Source organism: Scomber scombrus, chromosome 2, assembly GCF_963691925.1.
Source record: "Scomber scombrus chromosome 2, fScoSco1.1, whole genome shotgun sequence".
Classification (NCBI taxonomy): domain Eukaryota; kingdom Metazoa; phylum Chordata; class Actinopteri; order Scombriformes; family Scombridae; genus Scomber; species Scomber scombrus.
Window position 1 is genome coordinate 17,497,704 of NC_084971.1, and position 19,558 is coordinate 17,517,261.

Genomic DNA, 19,558 nt, shown 5'->3' on the forward strand with positions numbered 1-19,558 from the left:
TTTTTATTCTTTTATATATATATATATATATATATATATATATATATATTTTTTATTTATTTTTATTTTTTTTTTTAATGTATTTTCTTCCCTTCACTTCACTTGGATTTGACAAAGCAGAACAAAGCTGTTATTATGGCGTGGTGCACATCACTTTCCTCCCCTCTGTTTCACCTCCCTCCCTCCATCATCATCTCTTCTCATCTTCTCTCCCTGATCCTCTCATCACTGTGCCACGGAATAAGGCAGAGAGGGGGAAAAAAGAACCTTCTTTGCTTTTCATGTCTCCACATGATGTTTTGTCTTGTGAGCCATCATTATTTCATCTCCACTCAGACCAGCGGGTGTTACTCACCTATGCTTCCATTGATTATCCTCCTGTTTACCCCCTTTTGAGTTGAAGCTTCAAAAATGTCCTCCTCCCACCCCTCCAACATTCACTGGGCTTGTGTGTCAACACAGTTAAAGATAAAAAGGAGGAGCAGGAGAAGAGATAAGGCTGAAGATGATGAGTAAAGATGAGACTGGATGAATGTATGCTTGAGGGCGATGGCAGTGGTGGAATGTCAGATGATGCTCTGAGGTTTTTTATTGTTCACTTCCACATCAGTAAGCAATGAAATCACAGCTATTTAAGTCACAATGTGGTGGTAACATTCATCACACACTAGACAGATTCCACAAAGTCCTCACAACATGAATTCTCACTTGAGTTTAAGTACAATTCCCCACAACCACCTTCCTACACACTTTCACCTTACATAATCTCAGACTTGTATCTCCTTCAATTTTTCCTCCTCCTGAACGCACCACATAAATATGGTTACATAAACAGTCATCGAAATGTAGGCTACCACATATCTGAAGAACTTAAAACAGCTAGGAAATCTTCTTTTTACTGGAAAATGTTGTCTCCGCATTCCTCTTCTTTTTGTGCCGTTAATCTTCCCTCCTAGCTAATCCAGTGGGCAGATCCACCGTGATTATCTCTTCGTTTTATTCATAACCGGCCCGACACCGCCTCTCATCTCTCCTTTTCTCTCCTTCCATCCCCTCTTTCTCTGTCTCCTCCTTCTCTACTCTCCTCCCTGGACTTTTTAAGCCCCCTTTTCAGAGGAGTGAGCGACAGGAATAAATTATTTGAGTGACGCATTTTTAAGAAGCCATAGAAGCGACTGTAGGTGATATTATTATTATGTTAGATGGTGTGTTTGACTACGCATCGCAGTATTAGGCAGATGAATAAATAATGTTATTATTAGAACCAAAACAGTGATTTGAAGGGATATCACAGCGGTAACAGCGTGTGTGTGTGATAACGATAATGAACAAGTGTGTTTCTTAGGAGGAAGATTGTCATGACAAGGATGCTTTAATTAGATTAGACTCAGCGTGTTTTGATATCCCGCCGCTGTGTGTGGGTGTAGATGCGTGTGTACATTTGTGTGCATATGTGTGGGTGGGTTGCTGTGTTTGTGTGTGTGTGTGTGTGTAGAGAGATTGAATGTTTAGTTTGGCTTAGGTGCAAGCGAAGGACACTTAACTAGTGTTTCTCTTTCTTTTTGACAGTATTTACATATCGTTGTCTGTGTCTGCCTGCCTCATTCTGCATCCATTTCCTCTCTCCCATACCTTATTCTCTTAGGCTTTGTGCACTATCTATTATAGTCTTTAAGAGAAAATAGTTCCCCTTCTGCCTATCTCAACTATAGCCCTCCGCTTTCAACGTATCTGCCCATTTCCCATCTCTCCATCTCTCATCCATTCTGCTCCTCTTTCTTTTTTTCAACCTCTCCCAAGCACTTCTCCCTGAACTCCTCAACCCCTCCCCCCCTCTCCCCCTGCCTTCATCCTGTTCTCCCGCTCCAGCTCCTCTTCTCCTCTCATTTCCATCTGAACATGTCCTTGTGTTGTTTATTTGATCAGGGAGCTGTTTTCACTGTGAAAGCGGTGTCTAAACCATCAAATCACTATGAAGCACAAGATAGCAACACACCACAGGTATAATTAGTCCTAAATTAGAAACTTTATCTAATACGTTACACAGCCGTAATCAGGAAAGTGCTAACGAACCTGGATTGTGAAATTAGATTCCCACAATGCAAGAGAGAGGCTGGATAATCTACCTGGATGTGGTGGACCAGTTGCCTGGAGACATTGTTGCCTTTTTTAGTGTATAAAAAAGTGATTTCACTTTGATGAGTGTCAGCTTTTCTTTGTTTAGGAGAAGCTAGTAAATGCTTCAGGATTCGTATCTGTGTTCTGCCATGACGCACTTAGTGAGAAAACATGGTTATTACAAGAGGCTGCAAAACAAATCCGATGTAACTTTGACATCGGGGTGTGTGTGCGTGTGTTTATGTGTGTATTCCAGAGCTTGAAGTGGCCAGACTGAGCACGGATGGGAACCTTGCAGACTTGACGTTCCCTCAGTCGGAGCTACATGGAAACTCCATCCAGCTGTCAGCCAGCACTCTCAAACAGCACGGAAGAAACGGTAGAAGAGAAATCTCACATTCTCCCTTCCTCTCACTCTCGCAATGAGTTCTATGACCCCTCACTCGCTCTGGCTAACCCACTCGCAATGTTTTTCCCACTTGCAATCTCTCTTTTTCTCACATCTACTGTCTATTTCTGTCATCAGCGGTTAAGCCAAGAATTAACAAGCACACTTCCTCTGTGTGTTTTCCGACAGGTGAGATCAGGATGGCCTTTGTCCTGTACAGGAACTTGGGTTCTTACCTGTCCACAGAGAATGCCAGCGTTAGACTGAGCAGTGAGGCTGTCTACCCTAATTACTCTGTTATCGTCAACTCCCCGGTCATCACAGCATCCATTAACAAGGAGAGCAATAAGGTTTACCTGTCTGAGCCTGTGGTCTTCACCGTCAAACACTTGCAGGTTAGTAAGGTGCAAGGTGACAACTTATTTTTTGTACATCATTAAAAATAACACACTGAGGTTAAAGGATACAGTTGGTGATATTTTGTATTTTGTTACTGTAAGGAAATCCCATGAAAAGGATCCAAAGCCTCATTTAGCTTATTCCTCTGTGTGATAGAGTTCCATCATTATCCAAAAACTATTAAAAACACATCAGTCAGCTGCAAAGTTGCACTGGGAGACATGTTCCTTATTACAATGAACACGTAGGCAGTGCACTTTATTACGAGTCAGCTCCAAATACACAGTCTTGCAGCCTTAAATACTCACCAAATGTTTCTTAATCCATGGTTGAAATTAGTCCCCAACAAAGTCCCTTGTTATCCCCACTTGAGTCATGTTTGTTAAAAACTACAGTGCACCGCTGTAAATAAGGAGATTATTTAGTCTTTAAAAAAATAATCTAAATATATTTATATTTGAATAAACATATATATAAATATTTTCATCCTCAGCTAGACATAAATAGGGTTTGAGCTGAGGACCACAGACAGGGTATTGAACTTGGAAAGTATTTACAGATTAATGAAATCATTTGGTCTTTTCATTGGATTTGTTAATAAAAAAGAAAAGATAGATTGATAGAAATAAAAACAGATTAAACACAATTAAATTCCAGAGCATAAAAGTGGGTCTTAAGGTGCATCTTATTAGGACTTGACTGTTGTGAGTTGATTTTTTCTAAGGCTTGATTCGACTTGGGACTTGCAGCAAAAAACTTTGAAATATTACATTCTGATTTTGTAAAAATAGAGGCAGAGGAAAGTGAAAAAGGATTATAGTCATACAGTTTAAATATTTAATTATTATGCCTATGAATTGAAAGGTCTTAGTCTCAGTTATGTAAGGATTTTTTTTTTTTAACCATTTCATTTAATAGTCAGCATTTAAAGATAAAGCTTTGACTTTTGACACAACATGACTTTAGTCAGACTTGATTGACTTTGACTCAACAGCTTTCTGAATATAGCTACTCTTATTCCACATTGCTTCATAATGTATAATTAGGGTGGTCAGCACCACATTTTTTGTGTTGCTCATCCAACCAGCAAATGCTGATCCAGTTGGTGATCCAGCTTGTTGGCAGTGAAAAATTCCTCAGTGTTTCGCTTGCTCATTTCGAGAGTAACTTTACACACCCTACACACACAGCGTCCTCGGTTTACACAACACAAGCAGTTCCTACACTCCAGAATCTCACACAACAAGCACGGACACAGCACTGTCACCTCCTGCCATGACTCCCTCTCTGTGTTTTGTCTTCTCCATCCCTTTCTCCTCCAATTCCTCCCACTGTTTTTCGCACTTTTTTCTGGCTCTCCCACCATCCCATGTTTCTACCTCCCACTTCCCCATGACTAAGTATCTGCTCTCTGACTTCCTGCAACTCCTGCCTCTTCTCCTTTTTGTCCCTCTCTTTCAATTTCTTCCTCTGTGTCTCTGTTTCTCTCACTCTCTCGCTTCCTCCCCCTCCTCCCATGTCCCTAGCATTCGGAAGAGAACTTCAATCCCAACTGTTCGTTCTGGAGCTACTCCAAGCGCACCATGACGGGATTCTGGTCTACACAGGACTGTCGTCTGCTGGCCACCAATCGCACACACACCAGCTGCTCCTGCACACACCTCACCAGCTTTGCCGTTCTCATGGCCCACGTGGAGGTCAAGGTAGGCGTTTATTTTGCAGTGCCTGCCAGCAGGGCATAGGCAGGATCAAAGGGGTAGTTGTTCATCATTTGATTAGCTGTTGCTGGCAAAAAGATCTTAAAAAAGGGGAGGGAGTGAAGGGAAGGGGTTGATCCACAACATCTGGAAAATGGATTATAACTCTCCAGACTCTCCAGTACTGAGTAATCATACTTGGCAGTGGAAATTTTACAATTGATTCGTCAAGCCAGATGATGACATTAGGTTGACAAAAAAATCTTCTCTTCAAATATTCATATTGAGCCGATTACCAAACAGATAGCTTTGAATTAACAAAGAAAGTGACATATGAGACAAAAGCTGCAGGTCCTATTTGATAGTAAAAAATGTGTTTGAGTAATCAAAAAGTGAAAGTATCTCATTTATTTTGATGTCCATGAGCCACTGTAGGTGGTAGATAAAAACCTTATTGTCCTGCCATGTGTGGGATAAGTGCTTTTTGTCTCCCTCTTTTGTTACGTTAAGTTCCTTTTCACAAATCGGCTCTTGTAAGTCTGGATATTGTGTGACACCCAGTCTCTCCCTCTGGGCCAGAGGATGTGTGTTACTTCTAAAGGGGTCATGGTCAGAGCTAGCTTGGCAGCCCCTTGTGAACACAGTGTGAGGGTTTGAGCAGTAGATCCATCACAGCAGTGCTATGTTGAACATTGCTCTGCCTGCCAGGTTGCAGGACACTGATGGATAGAGCCAGCACACCTGTGCAACGCAGCGTAACGCTGTGGCCCTGAACGCTCAGCGACACATAGCCACACTCACATCAGTCTGTGGAAGGGAGTGTGTGTCTGTGTGCGTATGTGTGCACACCTACAGAATGTTTTATGTTACTGTAATATGACTCATGTATGTTTTTTAGTACACTGAGGCTAGCTTAATAAGGTAGCAATGAATGTCTATTAAATAATCCACTCCTGTCTTTTCTCACACTCACAGAAAGCAGACAGCATGCATGACCTGCTCCTGGACGTGATCACGTGGGTGGGAATCCTCTTGTCGCTGGTTTGCCTGCTTATCTGCATCTTCACCTTTTGCTTCTTCCGTGGGCTGCAGAGTGACCGCAACACCATCCATAAGAACCTCTGCATCAGCCTCTTCATTGCTGAGTCACTGTTCCTGGTCGGGATCAACAGGGCCGATCAGCCGGTAAGTGGGGTGGGGTTGTGTGTGTGTGTGTGTGTGTGTGTTATGTGTGTGTGTTATGTGTGTGTGTGTGTGTGTGTGTGTGTGTGTGTGTGTGTGTGTGTGTGTGTGTGTGTGTGCGCACAATATACACTGTCTATGTGCATATTCTTTTGACTGTGTTAGGAAAGACTGATAACAAATTGAAAAACAATATTTTCTCACAGGCTGCATTTCAATTAACTCACGCCGTTCCAGTGCATTCTTGGCATATTTGTCCACTGACCAGTGCTGCTCATCATACTGCATTATTGGCAGAGGATCTCATGAAATGTTTACTAACTAACTGTCAGAGGCTGACCACATTGCAGCTTCATGAATAAGAATCAGATCTGGTACGTGCAGCGGTCCCGGAATAAAATTCTAAAACAGACATATCTCTGGGTGGCTGTTAAAAAAATGCATCTGTAAATTCAAACCATTTTCATGAAAATTGTGTGGAAAAACAAGCAAAAACAAAGAGCTCATTGGCATTATTTTACTGCACATGCTCTGTTTTCTATTAAATCATTACTATACCAAGCACAAGACAATGCCTCAGATTAATCATATTATAGTTTGTGGCCAATTCAGAAAGCACTGCCAACCACAGCAGGAGAGGAGACAAAAACATTGCTGCAATGTTAGGCTTCTAGTGCATTTAGCTTTTTAGTTTTTTAATGGTAAACTCTATGGTAAAACAACCTTAAATGTAAAGTGCATATTACACAGACTTGTGTGTAGGCCAGATACACTATTGCTTATGTATAAGCTATGTATTAGCTTAGCGAATGTTTATGCTAAGCTTCCATCTTGCCAATCGCGTTTGTTAGTCATTTTCCCCCTCGGGCTAGCTGAAGTCTTTCTCTTTTTGCCCAGAAATGTTATTGACTCAAAGGAGTATGTTTGCACCTTTGTATAAATCCAGGCCTTTGTGCTAAACACTGAATTGTGGACTTCCATTTCTTGTAAAGTTATTTAGCAATATTTACTCTGGGTATTGATTATAAAAGAGCTAGCAAATTGGTGTTGTTTTTTTTCTTTTAGTCTCCTTATAAAAAGTTGATGCTGTGCAATCAATTATTTTCAAGTATCTTTTGAGATTTAGAAGAGCTGAATATATGTTTGTGATGTAGCTGCTGCCAATATGTAGTATGTAAGCTATAGTATAGCAATAATTGCATATATATTTTGCTCAATTCTATTGTTAGTATCGAAACACTTCAAAAACAGAATAAAAAACGTGGCCAAGCCAAGTAGGAGGAATTTGCTTTGGTGTTGTATTGAGTAATAATTAAAAAACTTAAGAGAGAACATAAGTATGTATACAAAGTAAGAAAAATACAACTACCACAGAAGTCAGGTGATCATTAACAATATAAATATTTTTTTTTACAATAAAAAAAGTTAAAGAAAAATATTGAAAATATATTAGTAATTGTAAAGAGCTGAAACAAAAATTTTATAAGATATGTGCAGGGAATGTGCAAACGCTCATAGTATAAACATTACATGTTATGTGCAAATGTAATAATAAAATAAATAATTGTGTTAAAGTAACACACCATTGTTTAGTGTGATGGGTTTACAGATGTGTAAATAATGACATTTTTACATTAATATGATTTATTGCTCATAAACCGGATCAGATAATGCATGTTAACATTCAGACCAACCCCGGGGTTTATTCTGGGTCACTGTGTCAGCCTGAATTGAACTGAAGTAACACACAATGATGCCTATTCTTCAGAGTCAGCAATGCATTCAAGTACAGTAACCAAAAAAAAACAAAAAACTTGCTAATGAATGAAGCATACTCTACATCTCTATGTGCATAGCAGTTTATTAGTGATGACCAAGCCTCTCCAAATCCTCTACTGCAGGTTGTCTGGCTGAAGTGGACTAAAAAAAAAAACATATACAGAAGATTCATTATTATTTCAACAGCAGTGGTCCCCTCTTTTGAAAATCCTCAATTCAAGTATGCTTAATCTAACTTAACTAGTCGCAACCTAATTTGGTCACTTTCTGTTTCTCACTCACATTAGATAAACATTATCAAAATTGGGACTTTCTATTTCTTTAATGATGCATGACCTTTACCGCTCAAGTAGAACTATACTCGGCTTTTGCAGCTCACAACTGGAGAGGAAAAACAAAAACTAAAGCTTAAGAAGACATAAAGGAAAAGACCTCCTCAACCTCTATTATTGACAAGCCAATTTGTTTAAAGTTTGAGATTTTAGCTTGTTTGCCAACTAGCTACATAGCTGTTAGCAATGGGAGAACTTTGTTCCAAGTAGAGTACAATTTACAAAAGTTGATATTTTAGACGTTTTACTATGGCAATTTATTAGATGCACTGTACTGTTGTTCCTCTACTGTTGTGTTTTTACATGTAGAATAGAGTGCATATTCAGTACAACAAATGCATCATTAGCTGCAGTGATACCCATAAAAAACATATATTATGTTTTCATGCCTGTATTAACTCATTTACTCTCAGAACATTTTATGGGGCAGATTCAGAGATGAGACATTCTACTTTAATTCCTCAAGGCAAGGTCGCTCAAACATAAACAACATATAGGAAAATACGGTTCCTTGCTTTATAGACTTTTTTAGTGATTGGTACCCTGCATCTTCTTTGTCTCTGAGCATTTTGAATCATTATGGAGTATATGCCTGTAGGCAAGGAAGTGCTCTGGGCTGTATGCTTTATCTCCTCCATAGGATTCAAAAAATCCATTGCCTCCCGCTGAGTGCTCATTGAGAAACCCTCCTTATTGCAAATGAGGAGACATAACAAATTTGATAGAATGTGTTTTAATATTGAGGTTTGTGTATTTCTCTTTGTGTGTGTGTATTTGTCTGTGTTTATGTGGGAGGGATCACGTTTCTTTGTATGCATTTGAGCTGCTGCATTTTTGTGTGCCATTCTCCGTTAATTAATGGTGACTATTTGTGACCTCCATTAACATCTTCAGCATCACTTAACTTGCAGCCGCTTAAGCCAGTAATTCCAGCAGGAGAACTAAATGACTTTGCATAAGCAGACACTTTTCTTTTTTCTTTTTTTTTACCTGTGTGTATGCGTGCACGTGTGTGTGTATATTTGTCTGTGTGTAAGCTAAACTATGAGATCATTAGAAATGGAAATGAGTGACTCCCTTGCCCCCTAAACTCATTGTCGCTCAGACATGAGGTAATTGTCTCTCGCTGTAAACCATTCCATTATACAATTCTGTCTGTTAACTCTTCCATTCAGTGATTTAGAAGTGATGCTTTAGATAGAACAGTGGTTCCCAGCCTTTTTCCTAAAGGGACCCCTAATCTATCATTGAGTAAAGAGATGCCCCCTGACAACGTGACATATTTTATGGATATATAATATGTATAAAATATAATATATCCCATGTATAATAATTATAAGCACAGAACAACTGATAACTGTTCAATTAACCCAAATAGTGAACACAATAACTGCAGGAAGTTTGTCCAAAACAAGCAATTTGAATGAATTTTGAGCAAATTAATATTGAAATGTCCTCAGAAATTATAGTTGCATAGTTTTTTTTTTTAATGCAGGACGAGGCTATATAACAATGAGTGAATATGATTTGTGTGTGTGCATGTCTTCACCCTTGTTTATATCTTTAAAAAAACTGCTACATTTAGTTGTTGTCTTTCTTTCTTGAAGTTTTCTTACACACCTTAAAACCCAGATGGCCTTGTGACCCGCAGTGAAGCTTGGGTGACCCCTAGTGGGGGTTGGGACCCCCAAGCGGGGAACTAGCAGATGAGAACATTGCCACAAATCTCACTGCTCATACTATCATTTGCTTCTTTTCTTAAGCACCACTCTTTTTTTCTTTCCATCCTATTGCCTAAATTGTTAATCCGGTTTTAGGTTTGATACTTAATTTTCCATCCTCTACTGCTCTGTTTTTCTCTTTTTTTACATTCAGGAGACTCTTGCTGGGTTTTCAAAGTATTTTATCATCTGCTTCTCTAACTCTTTTACATACCTCTCATCCGCCACGATTTGCTGGCTACTGACAATGTGTTTTAAAATCCATTTACTCACTGTCAATGTGAAGGTAAAACCACTGGTTGGTACAGGTGTGATGTTTTAGTTTTTATTTGATATTTGATAATTACCATTTCACAAGAAACAAGCATGTACAGAATTTTGATAATATAGTTCACTTATAACATGTGGTTCAACTCTAGTGGCAGCATAAAAAACTGTAATTATTTCCAATTATTCAGTATATAAACGGAATTTCACTGCTGGTTTTTTCCAAGCTTGAAAATATGTTCAAATTGTATGTGTTCTTTGTTTCTTTTATACCAAGCTGCAGAGTCATTTTTGCAGCAGTTCCACTTATTTTGTTCATTCTTGTCATTGATAAAAATCAATTGTATTTTCAACAGTGTTGGCAACTTTTTCTGACTCATAGCCTTATTGCTTGCAATGTTTGTGTCATTTTTCCCCACTTTCTAACTCATTCTGTGCATTACTGTGTGTAGTGTTACTGTATTTTTAAATCCTCTCCTCCTTTCCCTCAACAGATTGCCTGTGCAGTTTTTGCGGCCCTGCTCCATTTCTTCTTCTTGGCAGCCTTCACCTGGATGTTCCTGGAAGGGGTACAGCTCTACATCATGCTGGTAGAGGTGTTTGAGAGCGAACACTCCAGGACTAAGTACTTCTACCTGGCAGGATACGGCGTGCCTGCTGTCATAGTAGCCGTCTCCGCCGCAGTGGACTACAGGAGCTACGGCACCGACCGAGTGTAAGGATAGAGGGGTGACAAAGAAAGTGTAGCGTGAAGGAAGGTTGGCTGATGGGGTGAGAGAGGGAGGGAGGGAGGCTGGAGTGCCTGCTGTCATTTTGGCTCCGTCTGCCACACTGGACTCTTCAAGCTGTGGAAATTCTGAAGAGTCAGTAGTGAGAGGTTGAGAGGGGAGAGAGAGGCAGGCAGAGAAAGATAGAGAAGCAGGGAAGGATGCACCACAGAGTGCCTGCATGAGCACAGCAGCGACAATGTGTGAATATGGAAGGATTTAACGGGTGGGATAGAAGGAAGGGGGGCTGGGGGGGTGGAGGAGGTGCATGGCAGAGCAGATTGAGGGAAAAAAAGCAGTGATTTAAATGTGAGAGTGTGAGAATGGAGGGATGGAGAAGGAAGTGATGAAGTATAGTGTGTCAGTATGTGCACACGTCCAGGCTGGTTTGCACATGTGTGTGTTAAAAAAGAAAAAAAGCCGGCTTCCCTGGAGAAAGTACAAAGTAGTGAAAGGGATGAGGACATACATTAAGAGCACATGGTAGTATATTCATGCACGCTTGACTTGTCCAACCCCAGTCACAGGGTGAATCCAAGCAAAAGCATCTCATTCATATGAAGTATATGCATTATACTCACAAATACACAAGAGTGAACATACTTACATTTTTATATGCATGACCTGTCCACTCATGCTGTGACTCTGAAAAGAGACCAACATTTTATTCATGCAGTGCATATGCATATTATATGTATAATATGCATATAATGTCTATCATGTGCTATACATGTCCATGACCTGTCCTCCATTCTGTGACTTTATAAAGTCACAAGGGCTAAAGAGGAGGTTAATGATGTGGATGTTTAAAAAATCGTATTAGAAAAATCTCTTTCCTCAATTGTTAATAAATGAGAGGCTCCATATAGAAAGTGAAAAATGACAGGACACTATAGGACTGTTAAATGATTCACATGTGCTCATGTCCTTGCTGCACCCTGGGTCTTTTGTAGATCAGACCTCGCAGCCTCCTGCTAGCTACACTGCAGAAGTTTGAAGACTGGAAAAGGGTTGAATTTAGCAGTGTTTAACGTCAAGCCACACCAATCCGTATGCCACTTAGATCAATATTTCATTGTGGGATAATCATTAAAACATGAGATTCTGAATGCCAAGCTCTGGATGAATAATCAGACTGCATGCCATTAGCCAGAAGAAGACTAGGAGACTTGTATTGAGATAATAGCTGTGGTTTAACAGTAAAAACACAAAATGTAATATATTTTGTAAGACTAACGTGCTGTAGAGCTAATCTCATCAGGAATTATAGGGGGTGTAAAAGATTCATTTGACCAAAAAACATTTTCTTGTAGTGTAAAATGATATTTCACCCAAACACACGTTTTTCTGTTTTTAATGAAATGCCTGATGGATTTGAAAAGAAATTGAAACAACCATCTTCACAGCGAAGTACCTTTCATTAAAAGCAGAAAGTGAGTTACAGTACACGGCTCATTTATCAGTTCAGCCTTGAAAATGCTGCTGCTTATCATGTTTGACATAATACACTGAGACAAAACCTCTGAAAATATCATCTGCCATCCCTGCTGTGTCACCTTGTCACACAACACACCTCCATTCTGCCATTGGCGCTAAGTCTCATTCACGTCCTATAATGAAGGTGGCTATGACTTGGCAAAGGAGCCCTAATGGAGGATACAGTGACACAGTCAGGAACCATAATGGAGGGCTCTCTAATGTGGTGGAAATTGAAAGATTAATAATTCAAAAGCAGCTGGTCATGAATCAGACGGTCATTTTGCTCCAGTGGTTTTTCTCTGGCACCTTTTTCTGCAGCCCATTGGGTCTGACCTCAGTGGAGGGCACTCTGGGACATCTGTTTTTTGTTTTTTTCCCCCTCCCTAACTTGCTGCAGTTGATGAGTGAAGATGTTTGGGGGCAGTATAATTTTGCATACAGCAGTATATCTTTTACTACCAACGCTAACCTTGGGGTCAGAAATGAATGCGTGCATGCAGGTTTGGTTGCTCATGCGTGTCTTCTCTTTGTCAATGTGTAGATGCCTATTTGTGTAAATATATATACATATATTTGTGTGTTTGTGTGTACATGTCTCTCCCTTCTTTTTTAACTTCATCACATTAATCCCCAGACTCCATAAATAGCGCAGCATGAGGGCTGCATCTATAAGTCAATATTCAGATGAACACAGTCATGTCATATTTTTGCGACCACAGGATGTGGCCGTGTCATATATCTGTGCCCTAAGGGGGAAGTAAAGCTTTATTTATCACAGGTGCTCATCCCTTGCCATCTCCCCCTACGGGGGTGATGTATCTTTGAGGTGTGCTTCACTCCATCATGCAACATTTTTCTTCACTGTTCTTCTTTTCACTTTTTCATCCCCACAAAATTCCTTTTGTTCTCCCTCTATCATGATGTATGTGATGCTCCCCCTGGCTCTAAATGTGTTTGTGTGTGTGTGTGTGTGTGTGTGTGTGTGCGTGCGTGCGTGCGTGCGTGCGTGCGTGCGTGCGTGTGTGCGTGTGTTTGTGTGTCTGTGTTACTGTGATGCATATCATCTCCTCTGATGGTAAATATTTGCTACCCCACTTCCATCTGAGACTAGAGCATGTTTTTAATCCCCACGTGTCTTTCCTCTCCTGTTCTTTTTTCTTATACATGATGTCTCTCTCTCTCTCTCTCTCTCTCTCTCTCTCTCTCTCTCTCTCTCTCTCTCTCTCTCTCTCTCTCTCTCTCTCACTCCCTCTCTCTCTTTGTCTTTAGGTGCTGGTTGCGATTGGATACATACTTTATCTGGAGCTTCATAGGCCCTGCCACACTTATCATCATGGTGAGATACACATACATGCATGCTCACACACTCTTGACTTAGCACTACATGTACAGAGTAGGCTGGCTGCCACGTGTTCATGCAGGAACGATGGGTTACATTAAGGTGTTCGTTAATCTCCTTCAAGGTTTGCCTGAGCTCTTCAGCGTTGGAAATGGAAGCAGAAGGAACTTTATGTGTCAATTTAATAACTCTTGCTCATGGATTAACTCTCAAGTGGGCACATATTCCAACAAGCTGGAAATATTTGGAAGGATATGAAGCACAAACTGCTGTAAACCGTGCAGATTATGATAAGAACTCAACAAAGCTATGTTTCTCCTAGGCACTTATTTGACGATCTATTCAATACTCAGAGCCCAGGCACTGTGCTTCCTCCTGGCCTAACTACTTTATTACAGCGCCACCCAATTACACAGACTGCTAGTGACCATTTTCTTTGTCCTTTCTAAGAGCAGTGTCAATGAATGATGCCCTATCAGTCAGCAAAGTGGTATGAGAAGCAGAAAAATGCATCATACCTTGAACAAGTACACAGAGGCAGAAATATACGACTAGGCAGACAGACAGACAAAAATATTTTTTTAAAAGAGTCTTTGAGAAAGAGAGAATGAAAGCATTGGGATATGTTCCCAATTAGGTGAATGTCAGCATGTACACTGATGTTTTGCACTCATTTTAGAAATGTCAGGCAGGCTATCACTGATCTAACTGGGGCTGTAAGTGGGAGCGGTGCAGGTGGGACCGCTCTGATATGACACGTCTTCAGAGACACAGCATGGCAGCCTAGACAGTCATTATTAAACCACCCAATCAATGCATTAGCAGGCCAATAGAATAGACAGCATCTGTGAGAATTGAATTTCTATTGTAACAATGATCCTCAATGGATGTAATGACTGCTGAATTTTCCCTGATGCTCAAGCTGCCGTATTTTGAACACATAAAGGGTTGTTGATTGTGGGCTGATACTGTGTCCCCAAGCCAATTACTGCTGGAAGGGAAAATGAAATGATATGCACTGTGTGTGAGTGAATTGTTGTGGTGACATTGTGTCTTTAATTAGGCTTGTTGCTGCAGAATATTAACGTGTGTGTGTGTGTGTGTGTGTGTGTGTGTGTGTGTGTGTGTGTGTGTGTGTGTGTGTGTGTGTGTGTGTGTGTGTGTGTGTGTGTGTGTGTGTGTGTGTGCGTGTGTGTGTGTGTGTTTTTTAGCTGAACGTAATCTTCCTCGGTATCGCTCTTTATAAGATGTTCCACCATACAGCCATTCTCAAACCAGACTCTGGATGTCTGGACAACATCAAGTAAGTAAATGTGTACATACCAACCTGCCACCACACCAGTGCATCTGATACGTAAACCAGTTGTGCTTATACATGCTTGCGTGGATTCACTATAGTTTGACATTCTTGGTATACGCTTTGCTGAGTTAGATGAGAATACTGATAACATTTTCTCCTGTATGGTAAATAGGAATCTGGATTCAGTTAGCTTAGCTTAGCATAAAGACTGGGGGAAACATCTTGCCCAGCTCAGTCCAGAGGAAACAAAATCCACCTACAAGCAATTCTAAAGCTCACTGTCCGTGAAAAAAAAAAAAAACACACAACTTGTGTTTTTTTACAGGTTATGCAGTTGCCAGGCAACCAGTGGAGACTCCAGGAAGTCACTGCTTCAAAAAATATTTTATATGTCAGTTGTTTTACTGTGTAAAACAACTGACATATCTAGTAGGTTCATGTACAGATTAAACAAAAGAGATATTACATGTTAAATAGTGAGCTTTAGATTTTATTAGCTTTGGATAGGCTGTTTACAGTATTTATATGGAAAATAAGGGTATTTCCCAAAATGCTGAACTATTCCTTAACTTATCCCTCTCATATCCATCTTTTTTTTGGGCACATTAGCATGTTGCATGAAGCCATTTTACTTCTGTCTGAAATCAGTCCAAGATGCTTTTCATTGAACTTATCATACTATTATTCTCCATCATGTCACCATTACTCATATCACCCTCAGAGAATGTCAGTGAAATATGAATTAATTTCCACTGAACACTGGCACTCTGTCTGCTTAGCTAACTAATCAGGATTGTGTTATTTCTCGTTCCAATGCAGCCCAAGACAAAAAGGCTCAGTCTAATTCAAACAATATGCCATGGCTCAGAGCTCAATGCCTTATTGAGGCACAGCTCCGAATTTATAATGTAAATCGTGAAATGGCTTACTCATTTGTTTTATCATTCAAATATTACTGCCAATGTATCTTTCATGACAGCAGTTTTAAGCGGGATTTCAAGTGGGAAGCGTTTCAGGAATAAAGAAGAAGCCAGCTGATCTTGCTTCAGTGCAGTTCAGAGGAATGTAATCAAGAAGCCTGATAAAAGATGAAAATTAAAGAACAATTTAGAATATGATGCTTTTGGATCTTTTTTTTTTCCTCTCCTTTTTTTAATGACTTCCCTTAGTCTCTCTGAGCACACTGACGGCTGAATAGATTTTAATCTATTTCACTTCATTAGTCATGTCTTATTTTGGTTCATTTACTCGTTAATCATAATCATGCCCTTTTTGTCTTATTTTTTTTTCTTCCTTTTGTTTTCTTTGTCTCTTTAACTCCAAGCCATCATAAGTTGTCTTTGTTGTGGATTGGCTCTGGTAAGGCCACTCTCCAATCATGATGCCTGTCATCTTCCTAGAGACATGTTGATTGGTTTGCTTGTTGTCCTATTTGTCTGTAGAACCAGCCCAGACTCTTTGCATATCCCTAAATTATCCAGACTTGACTACTCTTCTCCTGCCTTGTAAAATGGAACACTTGTTCATTTGTGATTTGTGAGCTGCTTCTTTGACCTATAGAACTAATGTGCTATTGAAATATTATAATGGTGAAGTGTGAATGAGGGGAAACAGAGCTGAGAGAAGAAGCATGGCTCAAGGGACTGCTGGAGGGAGAGGTGGGATGGAGGGATGGAAAAGAGAGGGATGAGTGAACCCTTTATTGAAGAGGGTCGTCAGACGAGCTTTATTGGAGGTTCTGTCTCGCCTGAATGGTGCCACAGAGGGCAACATCGAATCAATCACCTCAGTCTCACTCACTTACTCTCCTCCTCTCTCTCTCTTCCTTCCTCCTGACTCTCCTAATATCTCCCCCCTGTGTCTTTTCCCCTCTCTCCGCCCCCTACCCCACATCTTCTCTCCTGACCCCCCCCTTGCTTTGTCTCTATCGCCTCGCATGAGAGGTGATCACTGGAAAGTCAGCCAATCAAATAAACAGCCATCATCGTGGCTGTGGCAGACTAGAAACTGTGACCTTTAGTGGGAAATGTCATTTATAATGGCTGTAATGTCCCTCTACTTACTGCCAGTGGAGCCACTCACATGGCCACACACTCAGGCGAGGACTTGCCATGCATACACACGCCTGGACATGACCAAGTTTCCGACTTTTGGCCTTTTATGACTCATGCAATAGGCTTATTTGAAATGAAGGTTCACAGCCTTAAAAACTTTTATTCAATTTAATTCCATTAAATTGTTATAGTCACAATTGCACTAGACAGAGTTCAGGACATACTTCTTGCTGAAAACATGTACTTTGAGAAATACAGTGTGTATCTAACTTGGGGAAAAGTCTTAACTTTCTCGATAGTGGCTGATGTCAGCTAGCTTGTTACCGTCCCCCGCCTACTCTGGAGATGGTATCTAGATGAGCAAATTCACTTTCTCTCACTGTCCTCTTACCCCTTTCTGTTAGAGTATAATTATTTTAGGGAACACCTCCCACGGTTTTTTTCCATCCCACTCCTGCAGTGTTGGGGGGCTCTGAATGAATCTTTCTAACCCCTTACTCCTCCCTCATGGTCCCACATGCATCAAACTAGGCTGAATGGCTTTTCTGATCCAGAACAAGACATTCATTTCTCTGGTTATGCTACTTACAAAGCATAACCAGAGAAATACAAAGTATGCTGTCCATTAGCTATACAGTAGGCTAGCTAAGGATAATGCTCCCTATGTAGACACATAACTATGAATGTAGTGGATTGGGTTTAACATATAGTAACTTAACCTTTCTTCTTCAAATCCGTCCTCCCTCTTCTGTAGGTCTTGGGTGATCGGGGCCATAGCCCTGCTGTGTCTACTGGGCCTCACCTGGGCTTTCGGCCTGATGTACATTAACGAGAGCACCGTGATCATGGCGTACCTCTTCACCATCTTCAACTCTCTACAGGGCATGTTCATCTTCATCTTCCACTGCATACTGCAAAAGAAGGTGAGTGAGGCAGACACAAGGACAAAGCTGGACAGAAATAGGCAGACAGTGTGACAGGCAGACAAATAAACACTCACATGTTAGCATTGATCAGCAGGCACACCAAAAATATCTGCAGACACTCTGAGAGCTGTCACAAGTTTGATTGGTCATTCAGTAACCCTACTGGCAGCTCGATTGTCTCACTTTTTCACTCTCATTACCCCTCTCTCTCTCTCTCTCTCTCTCTCTCTCTCTCTCTCTCTCTCTCTCTCTCTCTCTCTCTCTCTCTCTCTCTCTCTCTCTCTCTCTCTCTCTCTCTCTCTCTCTCTCTCTCTTTGTTATTCTGTCTGTCTTTCCTTTTGGCAGCAGGTAACAAACTGAGCTGTTAGTGTCGTGATGTGTCTGTGTCCACCCAACACAAAACACATTATTCATATTCAGGCAGGGGTTGTGAAGGCTGGAATAGCTTTATTAAAACTCTGACAATATTTATTTTATCTAATGGTGGGAATATGTGTCTGTTTTGATTAATTGGCTGAATGATCACAGATAAGTTTGATAGTTTTCACAATTTAATATAGTGATCTCACTGACATTCACAAACAGCTCCTTATGCATTTCATTTTTTTTAAAGACAGCCTTCTTTATATATGTTTTGGGTTTGAATAGCCTTAAGGATTAGAGGCGTTTGTGAGTACATGTATCACTTCTTATGTTTGAATTATATGTGGTTTCCAGCAAGAGCCTACACATCCAGATATATTTTTACTGAGTCTCCCACACACTGTCAGTGCCTGGGAGTACAGAATTGGAGTAGGATATGGAAAGAAAATTCATCAAATTCTTAATACTCTCAACTGGCTGCAGTCCCGCAGAGAGTTTTTAGTTTTAAGTGTGCGACCGGTAAACAAGTGCAGAGTGTGTGTGTGTGTGCATGCGCATGTATGTGTGCACTGTACTCAGGTATGTGTTAGGCCATAAGATCAGGCATCCAGAGAGATGTCCTCAGAGCAGTGCTGAGGTTTTCTTTGGCTGCAGCCCAACATGGTTTCTCCCAAGATGCATGGAGCAACTCACCACACAGCTGTTCAAACAGAGCATGTGGCAATAAACGTCTGCCTGTCCAACAAGCTTGTTAAAAAGCAATTACAGTCCTATTTGTTCTAACTTGATTGGGATCTAAATGCAGATGTTCTGTGTGTACAAGTGCATCATATGGCTCCCTAAGGAATATGTCCATTTCAGGTGGATATGTGTCAGTAATAAAATTGGGGCAGATGTTGATGGGGAAAGTTCATGAAGTTAATCCTTCAATATCTCAATTTTTATGGAGTTAATGTTTGTACAAGGAATTTCAGTAACAAAAGATGTTCACAGGGGAAATATATCAAGTTAAGCCCCAATGTTTTTTGTTCAATGTGCAGGAATGAATGTCTTCTATTCATCCAAAAAGTTGAACATCAGTCAATTCCTCCTCCCACATGTGTGTTTTTTGATTTATTAAAAGTCCAAAGTGTGTCTGTGTGTAACTCCTTCCACCTGCCCCCTGCCCAGGTGCGTAAAGAGTACGGCAAATGTCTGCGTACTCATTGCTGCAGCGGCAAAAGCGTGGAGACGTCAATCTCCTCCTCCAGTAAGACCACCACCTCACGGACCCCAGGCCGCTACTCCACAGGCTCACAGGTGAGCTTACCTGCCTGCACACCTGGACGCTACAGCACAGCAGATTCTCAGGTGAGGCCAGAGCATGCCATGAGGGTTTTGGGTTATCACTATTCACTTTCAACTAGAATCAATTTTGAGGAGCGTGAAAGAGTTTCAACGTTCTCTT

The 19,558-nt window shown here is 40.6% G+C and overlaps 1 protein-coding gene across 1 annotated transcript in view; it reads left to right on the forward strand.

Annotated features, from left to right (window-relative positions):
- Positions 1-19,558, forward strand: part of adgrl3.1 (adhesion G protein-coupled receptor L3.1) — an 87,755-nt gene that overhangs the window by 60,744 nt on the left and 7,453 nt on the right. Inside the window, exons 11-19 of the mRNA XM_062425724.1 lie at positions 2,375-2,497; positions 2,696-2,901; positions 4,432-4,608; positions 5,578-5,787; positions 10,378-10,598; positions 13,399-13,465; positions 14,680-14,771; positions 17,577-17,745; positions 19,282-19,410. Of these exons, the coding sequence (XP_062281708.1) occupies positions 2,375-2,497; positions 2,696-2,901; positions 4,432-4,608; positions 5,578-5,787; positions 10,378-10,598; positions 13,399-13,465; positions 14,680-14,771; positions 17,577-17,745; positions 19,282-19,410 (1,394 nt within the window). The remainder of the gene's footprint in view (positions 1-2,374; positions 2,498-2,695; positions 2,902-4,431; positions 4,609-5,577; positions 5,788-10,377; positions 10,599-13,398; positions 13,466-14,679; positions 14,772-17,576; positions 17,746-19,281; positions 19,411-19,558) is intronic.